This window comes from Phragmites australis, chromosome 22, assembly GCF_958298935.1.
Source record: "Phragmites australis chromosome 22, lpPhrAust1.1, whole genome shotgun sequence".
In the NCBI taxonomy this organism is placed as follows: Eukaryota; Viridiplantae; Streptophyta; class Magnoliopsida; order Poales; family Poaceae; genus Phragmites; species Phragmites australis.
Window position 1 is genome coordinate 23338279 of NC_084942.1, and position 25382 is coordinate 23363660.

At 42.6% G+C, this 25382-nt stretch overlaps 2 protein-coding genes across 3 annotated transcripts; both read right to left on the reverse strand.

Moving 5' to 3' along the window:
- Positions 1 to 1278: 1278 nt before the first annotated feature.
- Positions 1279 to 9539, reverse strand: LOC133904967 (ubiquitin carboxyl-terminal hydrolase 8-like). Of its 2 annotated transcripts, none has more exons than XM_062346642.1 (13): positions 9303 to 9539; positions 8959 to 9198; positions 7627 to 7762; positions 7404 to 7463; positions 7229 to 7321; positions 5664 to 5975; positions 5422 to 5562; positions 4869 to 5039; positions 3488 to 3745; positions 3251 to 3396; positions 2523 to 3062; positions 2018 to 2291; positions 1279 to 1874 (listed from the first exon to the last, which is right to left on the reverse strand). In XM_062346642.1, exons 1-13 carry the CDS (start codon positions 9428 to 9430, stop codon positions 1722 to 1724), a joined length of 2652 nt encoding a protein of 883 aa, XP_062202626.1. In that variant the 5' UTR covers positions 9431 to 9539; the 3' UTR covers positions 1279 to 1721. The 2 variants fall into 2 exon arrangements, with proteins under 2 accessions (XP_062202626.1, XP_062202625.1); XM_062346641.1 differs by having other exon boundaries at positions 2523 to 3077; positions 9303 to 9538.
- An 11472-nt stretch (positions 9540 to 21011) lies between these two features.
- On the reverse strand, positions 21012 to 25070 carry LOC133904631 (probable ubiquitin-conjugating enzyme E2 23). The gene is made up of 4 exons (XM_062346100.1): positions 23463 to 25070; positions 22786 to 23346; positions 22153 to 22225; positions 21012 to 22037 (listed from the first exon to the last, which is right to left on the reverse strand). Exons 1-4 carry the CDS (start codon positions 25068 to 25070, stop codon positions 21295 to 21297), a joined length of 2985 nt encoding a protein of 994 aa, XP_062202084.1. The 3' UTR covers positions 21012 to 21294.
- Positions 25071 to 25382: the final 312 nt, after the last annotated feature.

Genomic DNA, 25382 nt, shown 5'->3' on the forward strand with positions numbered 1-25382 from the left:
CTATCGTGAGAAATTTTAATTCCTACCAGGTTTTTGTAACTAGTGATTGACGTGGACGCATATACGCAGAAAGCTAGAGGTGCTCTTAATCAGACTCGATGTCCTTGTCTAAAACGATAAATGAGATTACAAATTATTGGTTCAGGAGTGAACAAATTCCTCCACATACTGTTGCAACTAGTGTTTCATTTTTATTGAGGATAGTTTTCATACATTTAATGTATAAAAACAACTTTACTTTCTCGAGTGTAAAACTACCATTAATTATTCGAGAAAAAGGTGAACAAGTGTGTAACCCTTGTCCTGCATGGTTGTGTTGGATTCATCACCCCGTACAGTACAATCGCTGCTAGGTGTGCTAAGTGACCAAATTAAAATTGACGTAAGGAAGTTTAGAAGGCTTATGTATGGCTCGGAAGTTATCGAGCAATCAGCTGCCCTTAAGTTCGACTGAGTTGATGGTCAATGGCGATGCCAGATAAAAATAAAAAGTATACCCTTCACCCAAGGTGGCATTTTGGACAAATACAGCTTGGACCACGCACCCGCATTTGTTGTGTCATTGTCTGCCTACTCGATCTTCACTCGATTTCGATAGCCAAAGTTAAAGCTTATAATTACATGCATTTCAAAGCCCACTTTCTCCCTGTCGGCGCGGAAAGAGGTAGCTCATGCTCAAGGAAAGAAATTTGGCACGAGGTTGGTAGAGAGAGTGATACAAGGGTATCTACGTTCCGATTGCCTTCTTTCTCTCTCTGAATAAGAGAAAGAGAGAGAGGGAAACGAAGGGAGCTGCGTGCTGTACTGCTGTAGCGTAAACTGTAGTAGATCCATGGAGGCACGAGGGCGGCAACGGCAACAAGGAGGAGGCCGGCTGTCCTCTCTCTCTCTCTCTCTCTGGAACCTGCAGATGCCGGCCGGCAGGCAGATGGACGGAAGGTGTTTGTTGCACGCGTCAAATCGACAGGGCGCGCGTGCGTGACAGCAGAGAGACGACACACACGCGGCTAGGCCGCTAGAGAGAGAGAGAGAGAGAGAGAGAGAGGGACGAAGGTGACTTTACTTTTTCGCCGTTGCTGTGACGGGTCACGTCGCCATAGACGTCTCCACTGTACTGCTGGTCGCCAGAATTTGGGCTACCAGATTCTGCTCGTCGACCGGCTTTCAGCTCAGCTCCCTGCGGCCTCCAACGGTGGCCTGCAATTTTGGGGGCTGACTAACACCCACTGGAGTTGCAGAGACACAGTATTACTCTACTCTCGACAACGGTACTAACTGTTGAGAAAATCTGGGCTGATTTATTCCCATGGTAACGACATGAACCAACATTTATCACGATCAATTACATATGTCAAGAAAAAGGAGGGGACCTGTATGGGAACTACTACAAGAAATTATCTCCCACGCCTCTGGACCCTAGAAAATCTTGGGTGAGAAACATGTATAGTATCAACCTACAACAGCCTGCCTGCGGCGCCTTTGTACCTCCTCATTGTACACGCAGATGATCCATGTCAGGATGCTGGAAACAACCACCTCTCCCACCTGTAGTACTATCCCTGTCACTCACAAAATGATGGTTGCTGCTGCCGTCTCTTCCTTAAATCGACATAAATCAGCTGCAAACATCCGATTTTTTGGCAGCAGAACTATCCCCCAACCAAAGAACTGTACAATGTCTGGGACTCTGGGCTCAAAATTCGCCACAGCTCCTCATGAATTCAATCAGTATCCATTCCCGTTTCTGTATCTAAGCTACCATCCTGTATCCGCCTGTAAAAAAGAACATAAGCTGCCGATGTCTTTATACTATCCTCGGTTATAGGACCCACATGACGGTCATCGAAGTCGCACCACCCCCTTTTCCCTTCATGCTGCACCAAAGAAAGCACATCATAAGAGGCCTGCTCTATCTTAGAGCTCAAAATGTGAAACAAACGCTGCATCAAGGGAGGAACAGTACATGAGCTTGTCAATGATGTAAACATGCAAGTCAATCAAGGGGGAGAACACTTACATAAACATAAGCTGTGTAGTGACCACCTCCCATGCTTCCATAGTGGTTACTGATAGCATACAGTCGATAATGGTGCGAAATTTCTTGGCTTCTGTTACCAATATACTTTGAAAGGTCAAGATCATGAATCGGAAAGTCCACAAATGTCTCTAGCTTGTTTTTTGTGAACCGGCTGTATGAAAATCTTTTTAGGTGTATTATAAGGATTTCTGGTAACCTCCAAAGGTCTAACTTCTTACTAGCTTGTCGATGCTCTTTACACCCTGGGCAATACCTGTAAAATAGAATGAAAAGAAACTTACAAACAATCAAAGGACAGGAATAAGCTTACAGTATAAGTCTGAAAGTTTCGCCATCATCAAGACAAAATTATTTTTACTTTCTTTCATCACCATGGTTCCAAAGTTACTTCTTTTTGTTAAAAGGTTTTGTGAGCTGACACTACAAAAGAGTGTGTAAAAAAACTACAATAGGAAAAAAACACTAATGGTGAGGGGGGAAATACCACATGTCTTCTGGACCTAATGGTTCCTCTCTTATAAAAGCTTCAAGACATGCATATAGAGAGCAGGTGTCCTGTGGTCTCCTTGCAAATAACACAGCTTTGTAAATCTCTGGAAGAGAATCCAAAGAACCAAGATTGTATTGCTCCAGTCCATTGTCCTGCCAACACACAACCACATGCAGACGCTTCTGCAAACCTTTCAGTGTAACAGGTTGATCCATTTCAATCTTCAGGCGTTGGTCTGGGAATTTTTCATTAATCAGGAAAAATTGCATTGCATCTTCAGTCACTGTTTCATCCTCAATAAAATTGTTGTTTATGCTGGTGCACTCTGAGGCATCAGTGCTCATATCGATTTCTACAGTTTCATTAACTAGACTGCTTTCGCCAATTGTTTGATCAGAATCTGAAACATCTTTCGATACTCTGAATGGAGTCAGAACCTTTTGGAAAATATTGCAGATAGTACTTCCAGTTATTGTATCAGGAAGACTTGACACAAGAGGAGTGCCAAAAGTCTTCCAAGACTTCCTGCCAAAACTAGAGAGGGACAACCTGCATATCAAAAGATGATTTTGTTGCAAAATGGGTTCTCTATGCACTTCATAACAATAAATGAGGGAAAGCTGAAATGAATGTGTCAAGGTGCAGATTTAGTTTCAATGTTCAACCATTATATATTTCATATCCAATCAACACAACATAGAAAATGAGAAGATTGTCCTTACTCCATACGCTGGTTTCTGAACACCACTATAGGAGCATCTTCACTGTCTTTCGGAAGCCGATATGCAACCAAACGATCTCCATCTCTGATCAAGGAGATGACTTCAGAAGGTTCGTCCAAGTACCGGATAATGGAACTATTGTAGATCTACATGGTGATCATCAAGCAATAAGGTAAAACATGAGAGCATGTTTAGCAGCTTTCAAAATGATAATGATACTGCAGGAATAAGGAATACCTCAGCAACCAGGAGGCGCTCATCATCTCTCAACGAACAAGCATTGCTTAATGCATTCACAAGTGTCTTAGTATCTCCAGATTTTGGAACACTAACAGTGTAAGGAGATGGCCCAGTAGTGCCATCGGTGCTGAAGACTGTTATGGTCATTGTTCTCATTGTTGTTGAAGGCAGGGGCAAAGATAAATACATAAATGGGTCAAATGTTACAGAAACTTTCTTGCAAATGGGGCAAACTAATGTTGACTTGTATTGACCCTGTCAATGAAGCACCAAAGACAATAAGTAGAAGATAAAAGCATGTACATTAAAGTAGCCACAAAAGAAAAGCTGTCTCACTACACAATTCGTACCACTGCACAAATATTGGGCATGATATATTGATAAATCTCAGAGCCAGCACATGAACTACAAGGGTGTGAAAAAGGAATGTGTTTTGTTCTGCCCATATATTATATGTATCTACCAGAATAACAGCTATTGATATGTAAGTGCCATCAGCTAATCAAATGAACCAGGCCAAGTCCTTGTGGACATTGGACAACAAGGAGTCCAAGAAGGGTGTTGACTTAATACGTCCCAACCATACCATATCCATCACCAGAGTAACTACATACGAGAATGCCCAGCCGAAGGGCTTGGAAACCTCCTTGTTTGTTTAGGATCCAGGTTGATAAACTGAGAATGGTATGATTGTGTTGGACTGTACAGCAAGAAGTGATTTGCATAGTTTGATGAAAAGCTACATCAAGTATCCAATGTAGCGAGACATTTGGAGAGCTAGTGTAATATGGTAGTGTTCATGTGCAGACGGGTGCTGCAGTGATACTCTCCCCTTTCTTTTACAAATTTGATAACATATATTTTTGGGGCGAAACTGCAAAACTTCCATTCAACTATGGGAATACAAATCGACTGCAATAAAACGTTAGCTAATGTTCCTGGAGTATACCTATCTGACTAGAGGGAATTTCTGATCTTGCACTATTCATTGGGCTGAAACTTGAAAAATTATGTATCACAGTTCACAGGTCCCTTGTCTAGATCACATATATATCTACTCTGCACACTGGTATAACAGATATGTACAGTTCAAGGTTCAATCTACAGCCGTATAAGGTACTGATCCCAAGGAATATACCCATAATTTCTCCACTTGTGCTCCTATATCAGTAGATTTATAAAAGCTGCTTGCATAAGCATGGAACGTAGTATATACCAAGAAGAAAAAAAGGAAAAGTAGTAATTTGCAATATCCTACGCAGGTAATAGAAGATATAGAAAAAGACTCAATCGGGCGGTGACAACCTTTGTTATAGAAGAATATGGAGGTCCGTACGTATCTTAGAAAATAGAGCAACTACAAACATTCAAAACTAACCTGGCAGATATCAACTATGATAGAATCATTTCGGGCTAAATGGTTGCCCCAGTACTCATCTGCGACCTCTTCAACCGCACGGCCATCTGAATCCTTTGCTTCAGAATATGGTTTACATTTTACACGATTCAAATCTTCATGGAGTCCATCCAATAGGAAAGCAAGGAGCTCCTACAAACAGCACACAAATATAATCTGAGAAACGTTTCATTGGCATTGCAAAACATTTGAGGTATGTAATATACAAGTTATTGCTAAAAAGCTAAGTAACTATAAACAAGGAGATATAAATGTACAATACCCCAACAAGTAGAAATCACCCTTTATAAACACCATAGAGTTTGGATATTGCAAACAAACAACAGGATTAACACATTAGCACCGTATCTTGGGGCTTCAGGTTACTTGACCCTGAAGCTGATACTAGTAGGATCAAGTCAGCTAATATATAGCTAGCTATTGCATGGGGCCTACTTTAAGAAATATTTTGGAGTGTTTGTGTTTTGGGGTTGGGACATCGGTGTCTTTTCGAAAATAAAAAAAGCCAACAAACCTGTGAATCGTGTTGGTTGAAGCCACTGAATTGGGGGGCAAAGCGTGCAAGTTTGGCCTTAAATTGGCGAGGCGCAACTGGGGTTCTATCAACAGCCCATAGCTTCCTCAACAAATCTCCAAATGCATAAGCGAGTTCCCCCTATTTAAGAAACATTTTCCAATTGAGTCCAGGAAACAAAATTAATAATAAGTTCCATGAATAAATAAACTGTATTAACTGTAAAAGAAACTTCAACATGCCTTCATCCCCAGTGGGTTATGAGGGTTTATTTCTTTGTAGTAATCACCAAGGAAATAGTCAACCAGCTTTGAAGTATGAGTCAAGCACTGGACTGCACTGTTCATGAAACATGTGTTTCCAAGATTGTCTAACCCTGTTAAACCAGAGCCAACTTTCTTAGAGATCCTACTTGATGAATCCAGATCCATGCACATGGTACTGCCGTTGCTAAAAATTGAGCTACCCATTGTTAATGCTAAATCGCTTTTTTTCCCATCAGCACCATTAGCCATAGGCTCTGACAAATCATAAATGTGTATTTGTAGAGACATCTGAAAATGTGAAGCAAAGTATAAGCAACATATACTACAAAAGTGAATACTATATGAGAAGATAATATCGCAAGACTGAAACTGTTAGAAAACTTAGTTCGGAATAAGTGCATGCTAGGTTGGTGAATCTCAACAAACAACTGGGAGAAAAGGTCTGATTGACCACTCAGACAGGTCACTCTGGATAAGCTAGCAGAAACCAACTCATCATCTATATAGGCCTGGGGATGGGTCAAAGCCCCCATGGCCCCAATAAAAAAGTATATGGTTGACAGCCAACACAATGAAAGCACCGAATAAGAAAACAATGAATACTGAAACTAAAATATAATAACTCATGCACTAGTTCTACAAACTTCCTAGTTTACTCTGGAATCATATATAACTCTATTTTCTTATATAATTTACAATTACAAAATCCTGTTAGCAAGTCAAAAGAAGAAATATACAACTTCCAGGCAGTATTCAAAAAAGTGCTAGGTGCTAGGCAGGTGGTTGGGTGGCACCTAGCGCTTTGGCGGCCTAGGTGGCCGATTTTTTTAAGCAGTGCTACCAAGAATGTGGAAGAACATATATGTAAAATAGAAAATAAAGGTCAAATAGCAAGACACAGATACCACAAAAAAGAAATAAACAGAACGAGCTAAGTGCACCTTTTCTTTAAGGTATCCTGGCCCTTTGTTTCAGGTTCTACAAGTAACATGCATCCTCTGTTCAAGGAACTTTACAGGGACATGACGAAAGATCTAGGTCTACGAGAGAAATTGAAGTGAATTGGTGTCTATCCATGCTCAGTATACGAGACAACTAATTCAATGGAAAGGAGTTCAATCGACAAAAGGGGGATTTCAACAACAATAACAAAAACAACAAAGCCTTTTAGTTCCAAGCAAGTTGGGTTAGGCTAGCGATGAAACCCAACAAGAGCCACAAACAAAGAGGATGTAAAAAAGTAAAAGAGGTACTAGTAATAGAGCCACAAACAAAAGTGGGATTTTGACACATAACTCAATTATAGAAGCACTAATTTAGTACAGAATAAATGTGTCTACTTCAGAAGAGAAGATAAGAACCTTGACACACTAAACATTCAGAAGCGAGTGGTACGTGGGACTAAATTAATAAAAATAATCAACAATGACATTTTATGCACTAATTTAGCGAGAGGGCCAAGAAATAGGTAGCAGAACAATGCAATCGTGTACAATTTATAGCAATAAGCAATAAGGTGGCAGACTTAATGGAGAAGATACCTCCTGATCTGCGGATTTTGGGTCTTGGGGCATTCGGTTCCATTCATTCATCAATATGTATGTTGTTCGCCCAGAAAAATCCCATATGTGAACCTAAATTGAACATGCAGTAAAAAGGAAAGAACTTTAGCATTCCACCATAACTAAGTGGGCAAAAGGACTGTCAGAAAAATACCGGCTCAGAGTCTGCTGTCAGAATCTTGTTTGCTCTTTTAAAGTTCTCGGGCGAGTTGTCCTGATTATGTCAAAAAGAAGATAAAAACACAAGATATGTTACTGAAGGAAAGATCATCCTTAAAAGATAAAGAATATTAAGATCCTTAAGTAAACAAGCTCTCTTAAGAAACCTCTCTTCCAAACTACAAGAATAGAGCGGAACGTAAGTACGTAACACGTACCTTTTTGCCAATCTTCACAGTTAGCGCATTGGTATCTCGTGTGGCTGAAACTCTGAGCATTATAGGGTAAATATTTACTGAGCCCTCTTCAATAAGTGGCAATTTTTTGCCTGCCAACTTGGCAGAATCAACATGCCTGCATGACAAAATTAAGATATAGATTAAGCTGCAAGGAAGAAAATAGTAGAAACGTCACATGAGCAAAAATAAATTAAGTATAGGCAGTTAAGCATACAATTTAGTAATTGCTAGCCTTAACTATTAAGTGCAGCATTGCGTTAAGATGTTAACGTCCAAAGGGTTTCTTTTTATCCCATTCAAGAAACTTTTCGATAGTTTTTAGACTCAAAACATTAAAAAAAAAAAGGCAGCACAAGACTTTGTTCTCTCAGCCATCCACCTAATGAAGGCTTCCAATGCACCACCAGATTTCTTGCTCTGACTCGCTTGAGGCTTAAGGCATTCCTTCAATGTAGTTTAAACTTTGGAGCAACCACGGGCTATTAATCCAACTCAAGCTTCATGGAGAGTCTCCATAAAAGTTGGATTTGCGTTGATCACATCTAGGTTCTAACACATATGGATGAACCAAGGATTTAATGCACGGTTAAAAAAAGGATTTCTAAAATTACACTATGGTCTCCTTATGGAAGCTAAATGTGTTTTTCTTTTGAGAGAGAGATCTATGGAAGCAAATATGGCGCCTTCAATAAGGACACTAGACATTTAATAACCCATCATATGCCGTTATAGTTGCCATGAACTTTCCATGTAACACCAGGTGCACCACCTCCAGAGCTTATCATGCTTAGGCATACTAGTACTCCCTGAATACATGCATAACGCTAAACTACTGTGTGCACGAGCCGTTACTAGACAGTTGGCAATTTGAAGTCATCCTGAGCGGTAATTTATTCAACTAGCAAACAGCTTGGTGGCGTGTAAGAGGCCTGCACATCAGCCAATCATCAGTAGAGCGCACGAACATGAATGAGCAACAGACGGTTAGTCGGTTACCCTATATTATCCATCTCACTCACTTTCAGCAACAAGTATAACACTTTGAAATCCCATTCTAGGGCCGCCATAACCAAGTCACGTAGCACGATTACCAGTACAATGCGGATGCTACCTACAGTACATACCCTACGCTGCTTTGTTACGAATCAATCATCCAAGCTTGATCCTACGCATTAGTCCATGGCTATCTCACAAGCAAATAGCACAGCCAAAATAAATCTCGCGACTCGCAGAGGTACACAAAGGCATTCAATCCTATTATATTCTTACCCCAAAGTAAGGGAAACAAAAGAAAAGAGCGGGCTTTCTCACCATTCGCGCGCCTTGGTGAACAGGTCGGCGGCGACGAGCGCGTAGCTCCTCCCCGCCGAGGCGACGGAGGCGTCGGGGGCCAGGAGGAGGAGGTCGTCTGCGCGGCGGAGGGTGAAGGCCTGGTCGGAGTTGAACATGCTGAACACCTTCATGCCGTAGGAGGTGGGACCCGCTGGCGCGGCAGCGTAGGGTACCCCGGGCGCCTCGATCGCTGCTCCCTCCTGCGCCTCCCTCCACCACCTGCGCCCACCGCATCGCATCTCGTCAGCAGGCCGAGGCGCCACCCAGGGGGGCTGGGGGCTCTGATCGGGGACCGGGCGAGCTAGGGTTAGGGCTCTACTGACCTCCGGGGCACTAGGAACACGCGGTCGTCCTCCTCATCGGCGGAGCCGGAGGGGGCGGGCGCGGGCGCAGGATCCGGGACCGGGGCGTCGCCGTCGGCGGAGCGGGGCGGGTCCGGGGACGCGGGCATTGGGTCCCGAGCTCCGTGGCAAGGCGGCGCCGCTCGGGATTTGGATCGCCGGAGGAAGGGGGGGGGAGATGGCGCCGGAACTGGAATGCGAAGCGGTCGGCAGCGAGCCGGAGTGCGGAGCCCGAAGAAGAAGAGGACGGTGAGCACGAGCCGCCCCCCGCCCACTGAGTCTCGTGGCTGGTCCGGTCCGGTCGGGTCGGGTCGGATCGGTGTCCGGTTGGACCAGGAACAGGGGCGAGGCGACCACGGTAGCCACCGGAAGAAAATAGTTGGGTAGGGCCCGCATGTCAGTGTAACTTGAAGGACATCCGCATTGCGAGTAGTATGCGATTTTCATTTTATTATTTCCCTCCTGTGTGTATCAAGCTTGTGCCTACCAATTTTGCTGGGGTTTTACATCTGATTTCTAGTATAGTTTTTTTACGAAGCGTATCTATGATACCGTAGGTAGAATGTAAAGGTTTTTATGGGACAGTAGTATAGATTTACGTTGTACCGTGATAGTAAACGGATTTTTCTTTAAGTATCCAACTATCATCAAATGAGTGTAAAGACAAGTTACTTCGATGTTTAAGTTGACTTTGTCCTAAAACCATTAGGCCTTATTTGAAAACTAATTTAATCCTTGTTGTTGTAGTAGATGGATGGCTTTCGACTATGGGATCCAATTTTAAGGAATGCGTTCTGACAAAACTAAGGCATGGTCTCAACTTTATACTTTTTTTTAGCTCATGCTCTAACTTCTCTTTGAAGGCTTTAAAGTTAAAAGCTGATGCATAAGTAGAATCACGCTTTACCTCTGCATGTCACTTTTTTTAGTTGAGTCTTGAACACTTTTATTCCTCTTCCAGTTATCCTCCCCTTAATTGCATTATTATATTCTTTTTCATCTTCCATCTATCATCTCTTTTTTTATATTCCAAATCCGCTTGTCCTCACCTTATTCGCATAGTGGGGGCTAATCTTCTACAAGGTTGTGATAACCTTTTGTAAGTGGTAATAATGTCACACAAACATCTCACGTTAGGTCACGGCGAGAGGTCAAAGAGGTCATGATGCTTTTCATCTCATAGAACTCAAACAGTGATACATAACCTCACATATGCCAATGAGACTTAATGTGAGGTGATATTTATAACGCGTCAAGTGAGAGTATAAGTGAAACTCGCTACATAATTAAAATTTTATTGTATAATTTGCAATGACACATACAAACTAGCTAGCACCAGCTCCATGTGAGCCCTAGCTTCACAAAAACTTAGAGCTCGACCATTTTGCCAAGTGAGAGGAACACAAGGGAGAACTTGACACTTTTATTCCAATCCTAGTTATCCTCACCTTAATTAAATTATTATATTCTTCTTCGTCTTACATCCATCTTCTCCTTTTTTTTCATACTCCAAAATTGCTTGTCCTCTCCTTTTTCTCATTGCATGGTGGGTGGTGATCTTCTGCAAGGTTGTGGCAGCTTTTGTAAACGGCAACGATGTCACACGACCATCCCCACACTAGGTCAGAGTGACAGGTCAAGCAGGCCATAATGTCCTTTAGTTCTCGTAGAGCTAACCGAATACATAACCGCGCATATGCCAAGGAAACTTCAATATGAGGTCGGATTTATAGTTGGTCGAGTAAGAGTATTAGATCATGTTTGGTATAGTTTTTGCTGGTAGATTTTGGAGAATTTCGTAGAAATTATGTTAAATGATAGGATTTTACAGTAGATTATCAATAAGTGGATTCTAAGAATGAATTGCACAATTTAAAATAGCATAATATATTTTTCACAGAATTCTCCGAGAAACGGATTGTGTAGAAGTACAGGTTATACCAAATAGAGATTTAAAGGTATTTGGTATGATTTCAGCTCCAATTTTGCTATACATATCTATAGTGGAGTAAATTTTTCAGTAGATTGATGACAAAAATAGGTAATATCCCCTTAATTTGGTGGATTAGTTGGTTTTCACATGACATATCTATATTTAGAGCAATATTTTGATAGCTCTACAGAATTGCATAGGGAAGTGAAGAGATTCATAAAATTATAGAGTAACCTTGTTTGGCAGGGTTTCACCTAGATCTATCGTGGATCCTAGATCTAGAGCCCTGTCAAGAGGCTATTTGGTATGAATCTAGATAAAAAAAAGGGTAATATCACCTTAATTTGGTGAACTGGTTGGTTTTTACGGGGCGGATCCATATTTAGAGCAATATTTTGATAGCTCTACAGAATTATATAGGGAAGTGGGGAGATTTATAAAATTGTAGAGTCGCCCTGTTTGGTAGGGCTTCACCAAAATCTATCGTGGATCCTAGATTTGGAGCCCTATCAAGGAGCTATTTGGTATGGATCTAGATCTTAGGTTTCTCGAAACTGATCATATTCTGCTATAAGAAATTCAAGATCTAGAATTATGAGTGGATTGAAGGTATTTGATTGAAACATTTATTTTTTATTTTGAATAAAAATAAATATTTAAATTATTTTATTTTATTATGCAAACTTTAGATCCAATATAGATCTCGGATCTAGAACTATATCAAATAAAACCTATTGTACGATTATAATTTTATTGTATATTTGAAACGACACATACAAGTAGCTAGCACCAGCTCCATATGAGCCCGTAACTTCACAAAATCTTAGAGCTCGACCGTTGGCCAAGTGAGAGGAACACAGTGGAGAGCTTGGCGTGTACATCAAACAAATAAAACGTGACATGTGGAGCATGGGATCCTCTCATGGATATTCTCGGAGAGAGAATAGAATAGCTCCGGGAATATCCGTAACGGATAATGGCGTGACGTGATTGGGCGCATGATGCGGGAATGACTCGTCGGCCAACTTGCAACGGTTATTTCCCGGTCGGGCCTCCACGTAAGCTCCACCCTGGCGGACTTAGTGGACTTGATTAATGGGCCAGGCCCATAAAACATCCTCTTGCCTAGAATTTTTTATTTTTTATTTCAAAAATAAAAATGTGCAAGAATAGACGTACGTTTGATTTTTATTTTTTTTTGTAAAACTAGACTATTGCTTGGATTTTTTAAGAGCTACATCATAGTATTCTCTACACCACCAAATTTTTTCATGACTATTTCGATAGTGTTGTTAATTTTGAGATCAATGAAACACATTATTTTTTTATTTTTAAACATGTCGTCATCTTTTTTTTATTTTTAAACATGTCATCATCTTTCCAACGTGCGACAATAGTCTAGTTCCACAACGTTTTTCAAATGCATGCTTATTTTTACAAAAAATTTATTTTCCAAGTATAAAAATTAAAAAGTTCTCTTGCCTAACATTAACACAGGGCAAGCTGCTAAGCTTGTCTCCTTTTTTTTCGAATCACAAGCCCAGCTCTTCTTTTCTCTCTTTGTTCTTTTTTTCTTTTAGGAAAAAGGGAGAGCTCTTCTTCCACATCATTTCGATAGAAGAAGAAAAAGATGAACGGTTCAAGGACATAAAGTGTTTTTCAGTTGAGGTTATCACGCTAGCTTTTGTTGTTCCCTCGATCTTTGATGCCTAAATAGTCAACATTGTTAGGCAGGTGGTTTTATCTGAATTTAGAGTCAATTTCACAAAACTACAATAATATTGAATAAACTATCATAAAACTATATTTTAAAAACCATTTTTACAAAACTATATATTAAAACTACACTTTTAGTAACCAATTTCACAAAACTACATTTTTTATTACTACACGTCACAAAACTATATATACGCGCTCATTCCCTATCGTAAAAATATAATTTTTCTAGGTTTAAAAGTGTAGTTTTGCGATACAGAGTTAATATAAATATGTCGTTTTGTGATATGATATGATTATAGAAGTGTAGTTTTGTGAAGTTGATTTTTAAAAGTGTAATTTTGTGATATAGACTCTCCATAAAAGTGTAGTTTCATGAAAGTGGTTTTTAAAAGTGTAATTTTCGATAGTTTTTTCAATTTTAATAGAGTTTTGTGAAATTCACTCATAAATTTACATGGTGATGGCCGAATTTGTTGGGCGCTATTCTTTCTGCATCATATTCCATGCCTAGGATGCAGAATCTGGCACATAACCAACCACATATAGGCCAAATTTCGTTATCAACTAATAGATGGGCAAATTTCTAGGTTCATATGACCACATTTTAGTTCTCGACACACGAGGGCTATCAGTGAACAGCCCCGTTGTTCATTTCAGGGTCCAGAATTCCTTCACGATGAGATTTTCGTTCCCTTCAGCGTTCTAACGGTTTTCCTTCACGATTTCCGTCACGAAGGGATTTTCAGAGTCATTCTATTCAGGACGAGATTGATTCTCTCTTATTTTCCTTCATGATTCCCCTCAAAGAAAAGCTGTTGAAGATGAGAGAAAACAAAGAGAATAAGAACAGAGAAAGGAATCGAAAAAGAACGAAATGAAAGAAATATGATTAACAAGCGAAATAAAACGAATTCAGCTATCGCTGTGCAAAGAATTCTACACAGCTAGCTTGTACCGTCAACAGGATTGATCACCTTAGTTATACAGCATACATTTAATTTATATTACTCTCCAAACGTAAATTTAGCCTGCATTTGCAAAAGAATCTCCAAAAGAAAATTTAGCCAGCATTGGCTTTCTGCCTTCTGTTTGCCGCTTAACAGTTGAGAGCAACATTCCAATTACAGCATACGATCCGTCCAACAATTACAAATTTACAATGGCGTCAATTAACGACCTCAAGTTATTTTTTGTTTCCCTCCATGAACACAGTTCGCAAGTGAGCAAAGAGCAATAAATAAAAAGAATTTATTCAATCATACAAACTAAACTTAGTGTTGATCTGAGTAATTACTTCACCAAACAGAACAGGCAAACACCATGAATTAAAACCCTTGATTCCAAATATAATCTTACAACTGTTACTTCAACCGGAAATCATGTCTGAATGTTGCAAGATTTTGAGTGAATCTGTCTCGGTTCTTTGGTTCCAAGTTCCTGTTGACATCAGTCATGAGCTTATGGAAACATTGTGGAAGGCGTTGTTGCTGTTCTACCGATTGCAAACAAATGGTGTCCTAAGTAAATTGTAAGTGTTTTAGTGATTAATGATAATTATTATTATAATTAATAAATTTGTTTTGAAGGGTTTTTAAAAATTTAGTTTATAATAATGTTGGATGATCTTGATCCCTATTTTGTTTTGAATGAATGATCATATCATATGATCGTCAAGGTTATAGGTCTTTTAGTTTTAAGTTTATAAGTAGATGAAGGATATTTAAAATAGTATATGTTCTCTTTTTTAGTTATTTAATCGTATTATAAAGAGGGGCTAAGATAGTAGCTTGATCTAGTTGAGTCTAGATTTGGTTAGATGCACACACTTAAAATTCTAATACTAAGTAGCTCACAGAAGCCCATATTTAAGTTGACGAGAAGCTTGAACTTAAAGAAGTTTGAATTGTACAAGTTTTGGAAAAACTCTACATATCAGATGGTTCGGCGATGAGGTGTTTATACATATCGGAGCATTTTTCCCTTGTCACTTTTGTACATGTCGAATGGTCCGGTAGTTTGAAGATGGCTTTGTCGGATTATTTTTCAGAAGTTGATATTCAAGGTTGTACATGTCGGATGGTCTGGCGCACACATTAAGTACTTCGACGGAGTAAAGTTCAGAGGAATTCCCTATGTTGACTGGAATATGGACTTATACACATCAGGTGGTCTGGCGTATATATCGGAGACTTTGTCGGAGTAATTTTGACACTATAACGGCTAGTTTTGGTGAAAGATTCACACCGGGTGATCCAGTGTTTGGAGCCAGTGCACACCAGATCATTTGTCGTTCACGAAAAATGTGGGTGGTTGAGCAATAGCTAGTTTTTGACCTCTAGACTATATACGCCCTCATTTCGTCTCACTGGTTAACCTTGTGATTCAGAAGAGCTGAAACACTTAGTGTGTTATTAAGAGATAAGTGAGTGTACTAGAGTGATTTGCAAAATTCTTAATTGAAGATTAAGGATATCATTAGTGTAAAGAGAGTAGCAAGTGTGTATCTAGCTATAGTCTAGCCTTGATTGAGGTCAAGCGAACCTATTTGTTTGTTACCCTTAGTGATTGGCAACACCTAGCCAGTCTTGGTGATTAGAGATGTCTTGGTGAGCTCTTGAAGTTCTTGTAGGAATCCTAAGAGAGACTTTGTGCTTGGTTTGAAGCATTTCAATCCGAAGATGGAGAAGTGGCTATCATGAGAGAGCACTTGAGTCTTAGTGGCTCAAGGGGAACGATATCCTTAATGGATGCTTCAACGAGGATTAGGGGGAGTGCTAACTCCTCGAGACATTGGGAAAAAAATTCAGTTTCTTCTTGCTCATCTCTTTACTTTCCTGCATTTATCTTGAGCGTTTACTTTCTTGCAAGCTAATATTCCGTAATTCACTTCGTGTTGTAGTTTGTATATATTCTTGCTTAACATTCTATCTAATTTGGGCGTTATAGTTGCTTTACTATTCATCTAGAATAAGGTTGTTTACTTGTTCTAGAGTTTGGTTGAAATAGTTTTATTTAGGACTCAATTTACCCTCTCTTGGGCCATTCGATCTTTTCAATTGGTATCAGAGTCTCGTGCTCTTAATAGACTTAAAATTCTAGAGCAATGCCCCCTAAGAATGACAGTAATGTGACAAAGTTCAAGAGAAAGAACTTTACATATTGGAAAGTTCGCATGGCAAGATATCCTGAGACTATTTTCCCTAAATTTTGGTTAGCCACCTCCATCGAGTTTGATCAGCCTTTTACCTAACAACAAATTAGATGAAATGCTAAGGCTAAAATGTTATTTTTGAGGGAATTAGTGAAGAAGTTTTCTATAGAGTAAGAAGCGAGGAGTTAGCACATGATATTTGGACCGATCTATGTGAAATTCATGAGGGTTCAAGTAAAATTCGAGAAGAAAGATATCATGTGCTAATGAACAATTTTAATCAATTTAAGATGTTCCCAATGAGTTGTGCAATGATATGTATTCTTGTATGAACATTCTTATTGAGGAAATTAACTCACTTGAGCTTACTTAATTGTCTTAAGAAGACATCATTTATAGAATCTTGATGGTGCTTTCAAACCACAATACAATATTGTCATCTTTCTACCTAACGAAAGAGACATCAATGATATGACCATCATCGATGCTATAGGGAAGATTCATGCTTATGACATATTCTTGTTTGGAGATCAAGGTGAAGAATCTTACTCTCAAGGCCAAGATAGTTGAGGAAGACAAGAAGAAGAAGAAGAAGAAGAAGATGAAGATTCTATTATCAAGTGAAAGTGATGAAGATGATGATGATGACTCCAGCACCAAGCTTGTTCTCCTCATGAGAAAAAGTGAAGAACCACAAGGATGATAAGTTGGGCAACAATGGTTACAACTATGATACCAAGAAGAACAAATTTCGCTCAAAGAAATTTGATAAGTCCGGTGACGGAGACAAGAAGAAGTGGTACAATTGTGGTTACTATTTCTATATGTTATATAATTGTTCTCGTCCCGATAAGAGAAACAAGAACAAAGAGTATGATTCAAGTGATGATGAGGACAAGAACACGAAGAAAGATCAAGATAATAAGAAAAAGAAAAATCTCTTCAACAAGAAGGGTGTAGGCCGCAAAGCCTACATTATTGGTGAAAAAAATCTCTTCAACAAGAAGGATGTAGGTCACAAAACCTACATTATTGTTGAATGGGTATCCGACGAGAGCTCAAATAATGATTCAAGTGACGATGAAGACGAGAAACTCGTGGGTCTCACCATCACCAATGAGTATCTACCACTTCCTCCACCACCTACGCGCCTCATGACAAAAGGTAACAACAAGGTGAGTAGCAAGGAAGATGATAGTAATAGTAATGATGATAGTCTTTCACCTTATAATATATCTTAGCTCATGAATGACCATTCTACTATAATCAAGAAGCAAAAAGTTAAAATCAAATCTCTTGAAAATGTACATGCTAAGTTTAGCTCTAGTCATAATAAGTTACTTGCTAAATGCAACAGTTTGCTTAAAAAAATATGATGAAGTAGTTGCATCTAGTAAGTCACTTGAAGAAAGCAACAAGAAGCTTAAATTTAAGCATGTAGACTTAAAATTCAAATACCAAGAATTTGAGTTAGCTTATGATGCCATTGACCCTAGCACTAATGAGTCGGCTAACGTTGATATTGTTAAGGTCAATGTATCTAATTCTTGCGGAGATCTTATTGATATACCATGCTCTTCTTGATATGATATTATGTCATCTTCTAAGACTAACCATGCAAAGGAGCAACGGCTCAAAGATGAGATTGCAAGTCTCAATTCATATGTGGTCCGATTAACCAAAGGGGGATACAAGCACAATGAAATGCCTGTAAAGAATGCGATGTACTTCAACAAGAGAGACCTTGGGTGCTTCTCCATCCCAGTGGAAAGCATCATCAAGTCACCAAAAATTAAGAATTGCTTCATCAAGGAAGTTGTTTCATATTGCCAACATTGTGAGGTCACTGGCCACAACACAAGGAAGTGTCCAATTCCTACTCAACCCCTCCCTACTTTGGCATACAACATACGCTTTGATAAATCCAAACAAATCTTGGGGTAGAAAAAAGGAGAAATGCCTTCTAAGTACAAGTCCACTTTTAATAAAAATCATTTCTTGTTGCATAAGCTTAAAAATGGTAAAATTATGACAAAGTTCATTGAAACTCAGGTTAAGAGCAACTTTCCTAGACAACTTTAGGTGCCTAAAGCTCTTTTATCTCAGGTCAAAGGTACTAAACTTGTTTGGTTACCTAACAAAAAACTTGATCTCTTATGTATAGGTGAACTACAAAGCCGATGACAAGCATTGAGTATTTGATAATGGGTATTTCCAATGCAATTTGGTGGGTGGAATGGTGGGGCCACATGTTAGAGAAAATAGGTATTTTTAATGCAATTTTTATTCTTTTCTCCCTCAATTTTCTTCTCTCATCCAAATGATTTTTAACAAAGGGCATTAGTGCTTCGAATTACTATTACGTAAATTTAAGCATAATACTTAAGAAGCATGATTTTGCTTAAATGCGTGATTAAGAATTTGGGATGTGACATCATACCCATATAAGCCTCATGATTGCATCATTGTGCCGGGTTATAGGCTTCACAAATCGATCCTTAGGATCCCAAGCAGGTACTACCATCAACCCACAGCGCATACCTACACCATCATCATACCACCTCCTCCTCAGAATCCCTATGTTCCATGTTGCTAAAAAGATTATCAGACCAGCTCATGTTCCATAGACCATTAAACAGATTAACATTTAAACCCCCAATTTGACAACACAACTAAGCAATTCTATCCATGACACCAAAACTACAACACAAGTGGCAAGGATAATCATGGAGGAATCTAGTAAACCCTAGTCATGGGATTCATATTGATAAGCATGCAATAGAAATGAAAGAAATACTTTCGTACAATGGGATCAATATGATCAAGGACACTTTCCTTTATCGTAGTGCTACTCAATGTTGTCAAAATCTTGATTGAAGCCTCTCAAACTGTTCCGAAATGTAATCGACTAATCGCGGAAACTACCGACAAACAACAAAAAGGGAAAACTAAGAACAACATACCAAACAGTAGCAATGTGCTATTAAAAAGCCTACAAATAGAAAGTACGTTACTACAATCGTATGAGCGCAAGAATCGCCTAAAACGGAGCTATGACGAAAAAGTTAAAAAGGTTTTAAGCTGCAGAGGTCTTTTTTAAAAGAACCGGGACTATTTGCTAAAAATATAAAAGTCTAGGGCTTATTTGTAAAACTTTAGGGCATATATGTAAATAAATAAATCTACATGGGATATATGTAAAAAATAGTAGTTGACAAGTTTTTTTAAAACAAAAAATAGGGACTTAAATGCGAAATTACCTAATTAAAAGAATTAATAGATTAGTTTTTAACTATAAACCCTACTTATTGCGTCATACTAACGTCAGCACGTTGACTGGCTCAGGAGGCTAATGTGGACCGACACGTGACGCTGACTGGACCGCCATGTGGGACAAAGATGCCGATGTGGCTCACTGGCGTGGCTTCACTTAGACGCAGTCATCAAAGTGGACACATGGCATTATCCTATTAGCTCGTGGAGGGGTATCTTACCTTTTAATCTCAGGCATTGGTCTATGATCGGGCAGTGGATGGCGAGCTACCTTGGCTCTGGCGTAAGGGTGACGGTGACGGCAAGCAGACATGGAGGCCGATCTTCGACGGCAAGCAGAGGAGCACGGAGAGGAGACGACAACGAACCTGTTTGATGGCTCGAACTATGCCGGGGCACACCGGAGAAGCTTAATGACATTTAGGCTTCAATGGCGGCTTCAGTGGCCTCTGGAGTTATGTGCAATAGTTGGAATTCAATAGAGATCGGTTGCGGTCAACGAGATGCTGACGAAGAACACCGGCGAAGGCTCATACGGTGTCAGGATAACGCGAATCAACTCGGCAATGGCGGCGGGGTGCGGTGAAGGTTCGATGACGACGCACAAGCTCTCTAGTGGGGGAAATCCGATGAAACTTGGGGGCTTGGGCGCGGTGAGGCAAAGGGAGGCTCGGCCGGGGGTCAGGGATGGGTTTATAGCCATGGGAGGGGCGGTTGCTAAGTTGGGGATGTGCGAGCACTTCGGAACGTGGGGGGGGGGGGAGGGGGTTCGGCCGGCGGAGTGGGTCAGCTTGGGAGGTTGGGGATGATGAGCGGGGCCTGAACAACAGAGAGATCAAAGAGAGGGAGAATAACAAACCTCACAGGGGGCGGGGCGGGGGCGGGGGAGCTGTAGATTGCAGGGTGAGGATTAAAGGATGGTGCGGGGGATGGAGGCTGCTGCGATGGGGGTGGATCTTTGGGCTGAGGGGCGAAGTGGAGAGGAACACGAGCAGGGAGGTGAGGAGTGGAACGTGGTTTCGGGCGGAACCAAGGGGCGGAGCGAAACACGCTGACGAGTGGAACCTGCGGGAGGGTAAAGGCACGATTGGACAAACGATGTGTGTGGGTGAGCGGGCAGGCGGACAGGGGATTGACAGACGGACGATGCGTGCGGGGCAGACCAAGGGCGGGCGAGCGGACACGAGGGCAAAATAAAAGCTAACGATATATGGATTAAGAATTTTTTTAAGTAGGAGAGATGTGCCTCCCAATGCCACAACAAATATCCATGTGCATTAAAAAAAAACAGATGCATCATGGGCCATGACCTAAAGCTCTGAAATTTTCCTATGCATTCAACAAAAAACAAACGCATTGAGCCATGACCTAAAGCTCAGAATTCATATGTCCATCCAATTTCCAACTAGTTTCGCTACTCAACCGGAGAACACCAAAAAGAAGAAACATAATACAAGTATCTCGCAGAATTAAAAAAAAGGAGCACATGCCAAAAAAAAAAAAAAAAACAAGAGGAGGGAAAGAGGATGAGAAAGAGGTGGAGGTCATCGGGATGTCAAGAGTAGTATCGCCCCGAGGATGGTGGTGACGAAGGAACTCCTTCGCCGGTGCCTAGAACCTCATTTGAGATTTATGACGCTGAATGTAGGAAGCATGTAGTATATATATATTTGTACCACTCGGTCCAACATCGATCTTGAGATAATTAGAAGAACAAAATTAACCAAAGTCCATGACTACATGGATCGATCTACTCTCTATTGTTTCTTGTACTACTGATTGTTGTTGCAAATTGCAGTGCTCGTCTATTGCATGCCGCCACAAAAAGACTGCTATAGTCTAATTGCAGGCCAGAGAACCAGCACCGGCACAGCAGAGCTGTCCATATTCACTCCGTTTTAATTTATACCTTTGGTCAACAAGAGCTGTTCATCGGCTGCTGCACGGAGCCGGTCGAACTGCTCGCATCCGTCGGCGTCGATCTCATTGAACGCCTCAACGAGCCGCGGCACCACATTGGCGAGCGCGAGCCTGAACCCCACCGAGCACGGCCGCTTCCTGCTCAGCTCCGTGGCACGCGCCTCGCCATCGAGCGTGCCGACCAGGCAGCCAGCCAAGTACGCCTCGCACGCCCGGAGCACGTGCCGCCCGCGGTGGTGGAAATGGTGCCTGACAAACGCCTCGAAGCCCGCCGGTGGCCGGCGCAGCAAGTGCAGCATGGTCTGGAGGGTGAGCAGGTAGGTGTTCTCGCTGTATGGAAGCTCGTTGCGGCGACCCTCCGGCGTGCCGACCTGAGCAGCGTAGCCGGCCTCGTTGTAGTAGGGCTGGGCGGTGAGCACGAGACCCTGGATGGAGACGACAACCTGGAGCACGTTCGACGCCTCCGGTGACCAGAGCTCGGTGCCCTTGCCGCCAAAGGTGTCGAGTAGGCTCAGGCACACCGTGCCGGACTGGTAGAGGTTGGGGTTCACACGGAGTCCAAATGAGCGGTAGTTCACCAGCGGTGGCACGGCGGGGTATGACGGCGGCAGCTGCAGGTCAAAGAAGAAGAGGCCGTCGTGGTATGGCGTCCCGCTGGCGCCCACCATCGCCACCCGGAGCAGGTCCATGCGGTCCTCAAACGCCCGCAAGTAGATGGTGTCTGCAAATTTCATTCAGATACGTACGTGTCAAAATCAAAAGTGTTGTTTGTACGTGGCCGGGGTTTGATGCCAATCGAATTCTAATGCAACAGTAGAAGTTTTCTCACAGTTTACCGGGCAAGTTATTCTCAAGAATTTTCCATTCCTTTTGTACTCTTTTTATCCACTTCCTTCCACCACCAGTGCCCTGTTAATCCATCAATGCAATATATATGAAAAACACGAACAGCAATTAGCTAGCAGTCAGCACCGATAAATTGGTATATATGACAAATCACTTACAAAAATGTAGATTAAGTATTTGAAAATGATACAGGGCAAATAGGACATCAGTTACGACGATATATATATATATGTGGTATAGCAAAAATTTAATGGCCAAATTAAGTTACATCATCTTCACTTTGAAAAGTTTAAAATGAAGTTAGTTCTGCCAATTCATCAACTTACGTAGATAAACATATGACTACCTACAGCAAGTCTCTTTTACTTGTTGCTTACTACATTAACATGATATACAGCACACACGTATGTAACAAAGTGTACTGAAAATGTAGTAACACTGTTGTATAAAGTAAAAAATATGTTTTCCTAAGTGCTAACCATTAGATTAGTATTGAGATATGCTTGCTTCTAACTTTGATCTTGATCCATGGCCATGGGTGACTATTAAGCAACCCCAGCCCTCACGTATATCGATAGTCAAAGGGTTTTATTCAAGGTCGTACTAGCTAACCAGTTACTCACCTGCTCCAAGTTGTTGAGGTAATGGTGATCCGGAGGGCTCTGCACGACCTCAAAATGAAGGAAGCGAAACGAGTCGTCACCACCACCGGTGGCATCTGCCTCGGCCTTCCCTTGCCCGGCAGAGCCATCTCCTCCGTTGTCGCTTGCCGATGCCACAGCAGCGGCAGCTTCCTTGTCATCTCCTCCACCGGACACTGGCGCGGGTGTCTCGATGTTCACCGTGGTAGCACGTCCTAATCTCGAGGCCAGTGCCGCCGACCCGTTCACCAGATACCTCTTGCCCTGGGCAAGCACTTCACCGTATAGTCGGATCATTGCTTGGGCGACAGCATCCGCCAAGCCTGTTGTCCTCGCCGCTGCAGGGCCATCCTCGCCGTCACTGTCGCTGCTAGAATCGTCATCTGCTTCGTCATCAGCGGCGGCGAGCTCTTGAGGCGTGTCCTCTTGTGCCTTGTCAACGGCATCGTCCTCGTCTCCATCCTCGTACACCCAATCACCCAAGTCATGGAGCATCTTGTCGACACTTTGTGGTTTGACTACGGCAATCTCATGAGGCAACACCTGCATATATGGTTGTGATTAAAAAGCCAACGCACTGGATAACAACCCCTTTTCTAGAAACATTATATTGTTTTATGAAACACATGATAATTTTGCATTTGACGATCGATGTTTACCTTTGACGTGTTGCCGTCACCCCACTTGACTTGGAGGTATTTTGCATCACAAAGATCAACGATATGTCCGACCCATGAAAGATCATCGGCGGCACCCTTTTTCTTGTTCCGCTGTGCCGGCACTGGCTCTTCCGTGCTTCTGCCACCATCGCCGTCGACCCTGGCTGAATCTGTTGGCTGCAGGCGAACGACAATATTTCCGTAGAATAACTTGTGGTCGAAACTCCGGCGCAGATTATCGTATACACTCATGGTTTCGTCGCAGTCGACCTCTGGGTACTCCCCTGCGCACGTCGCCGCCTTCAACCAAGACACACACACGGTTTGGTCCTTGTAATTGAGGCTTCTGACGATGCCAAAACGTGCTGCGGCCGGTCCAGCTGCATCCAAGTCCGTAGCAGTAGTTGGAGCGGCGACGTGCGACGGCGTACTGCGGATGACGCGCTGCCCCGGGAAGAAGTCTCGCTCGTTCCGGTGCCAGATGGGGTGCAGCGTTGCCGATGGCACGCCGTACTGCCGCGTTCCATCCTGCCACAACACGTCGACCGTCGTGCGGACATCGGCGACGGACATTGACAGCTCGAACTCTGCGCGCCTCCGATCTAGTCGCCGCATCCGCTTGACCCCCATCCTCAGCCGATTACGGTGCGTCCTTGTTAGCCCACGGGCAGCAGCAGATGGTGATTCCTGACCATCCTCATCTGCTGTTGCGGTAGATGCAGGCGGTAACGACGACTCATACAGATTGCTGGCAGTGGCAGTGGTTCTACAAGTAGTAGGTGCGCGGCCGCGGCAGTGGGGGGAGCGAAAGAAGCAACGCTCGCTCACAATCCAGAGCCGGACCAGGAGGCCATCGCCGGAGCAGAAGAATGTTAGGTTGTGAGAGTTGTGCTGGTACGCCGGAGGTGCGGACGCCTGGAAGAGGGACCTCTCGGTGCCCATCTGCGACGAGGCGACCCAGTAGACGAGCACGCCGGCCATCTCGACCTTGGCAACGGTGCCTTTCACGCGGGTTGGCTTCCAGTAGCCCTTGAGCCATCGGGAGGCCTTAAAGACGGTTCCATGGCCGACGACAGGTTGCCCCGGGTAGAAATAATCACTGTTTCCTTTGTCCTTGTCCATGGTGGCTTCAAGTTCTCTGCCCGGCCGACTGACAGTGACCCTGCAGACGGCTCCGTCGTCAAACAATACGTCCACGTCGAGGGACGCTTCAAGAACCCGGCCGAGCCACGGCCCGGAAACGACGTAGTCGCCCGGGTTGAGCTCCCTGACGCGCTGCACCTCAGCTGGCGACACGTCCCTAGCGACAACCGTCGGTTCGCCGTCGAGCTGAACCAGGTCGAGCGCCGTGGAGACGCCCGTGACGACCCCGGCCTGGCCACTGAGGTCCGACGCCGAGGCGACGGCCATGCCTGGGTATAAGAAGCTCCGATCGACGACGGTGATGTCGCGAGCCTTCTGGACCACCTCGGTGCCGTCGACGCACAACACGCTAAGCCTCTTGCCGGGCATGACCTCCATCACCACCCCGCGGTCTCCGTGCGCGCCTGTCTTCTTGAACATCACAGTGTCGAAGTAACACAGTGCCAGCCCCGCCGCGTCCTTCATCGTTATTAGTTGTGTCTTTGGATTGATCAAGTCGGCGGTAGGATCAATCTTTTCAACCCTAGCTTGCTGATCAAGTATCTCTGGATTACGATTAGTCTTCAGCTAGTTGTGATCTATTTATATATGGCCACGCGCGTGGTGTTGTAGCCGGTGCCGTGTACGTCTTTGTTCAGTTCCTATCCGGAAACGGCCGGGAGTTGGAATCCGAGTCCGGCGATGGCCGCGAGGCCACCGAGAAAATCTCTAAAAAACACTCCGTTGAGGCCGGCGTGTTCAAAACATTTCCTCTAAAGAATTTCCCCCTATAAAATA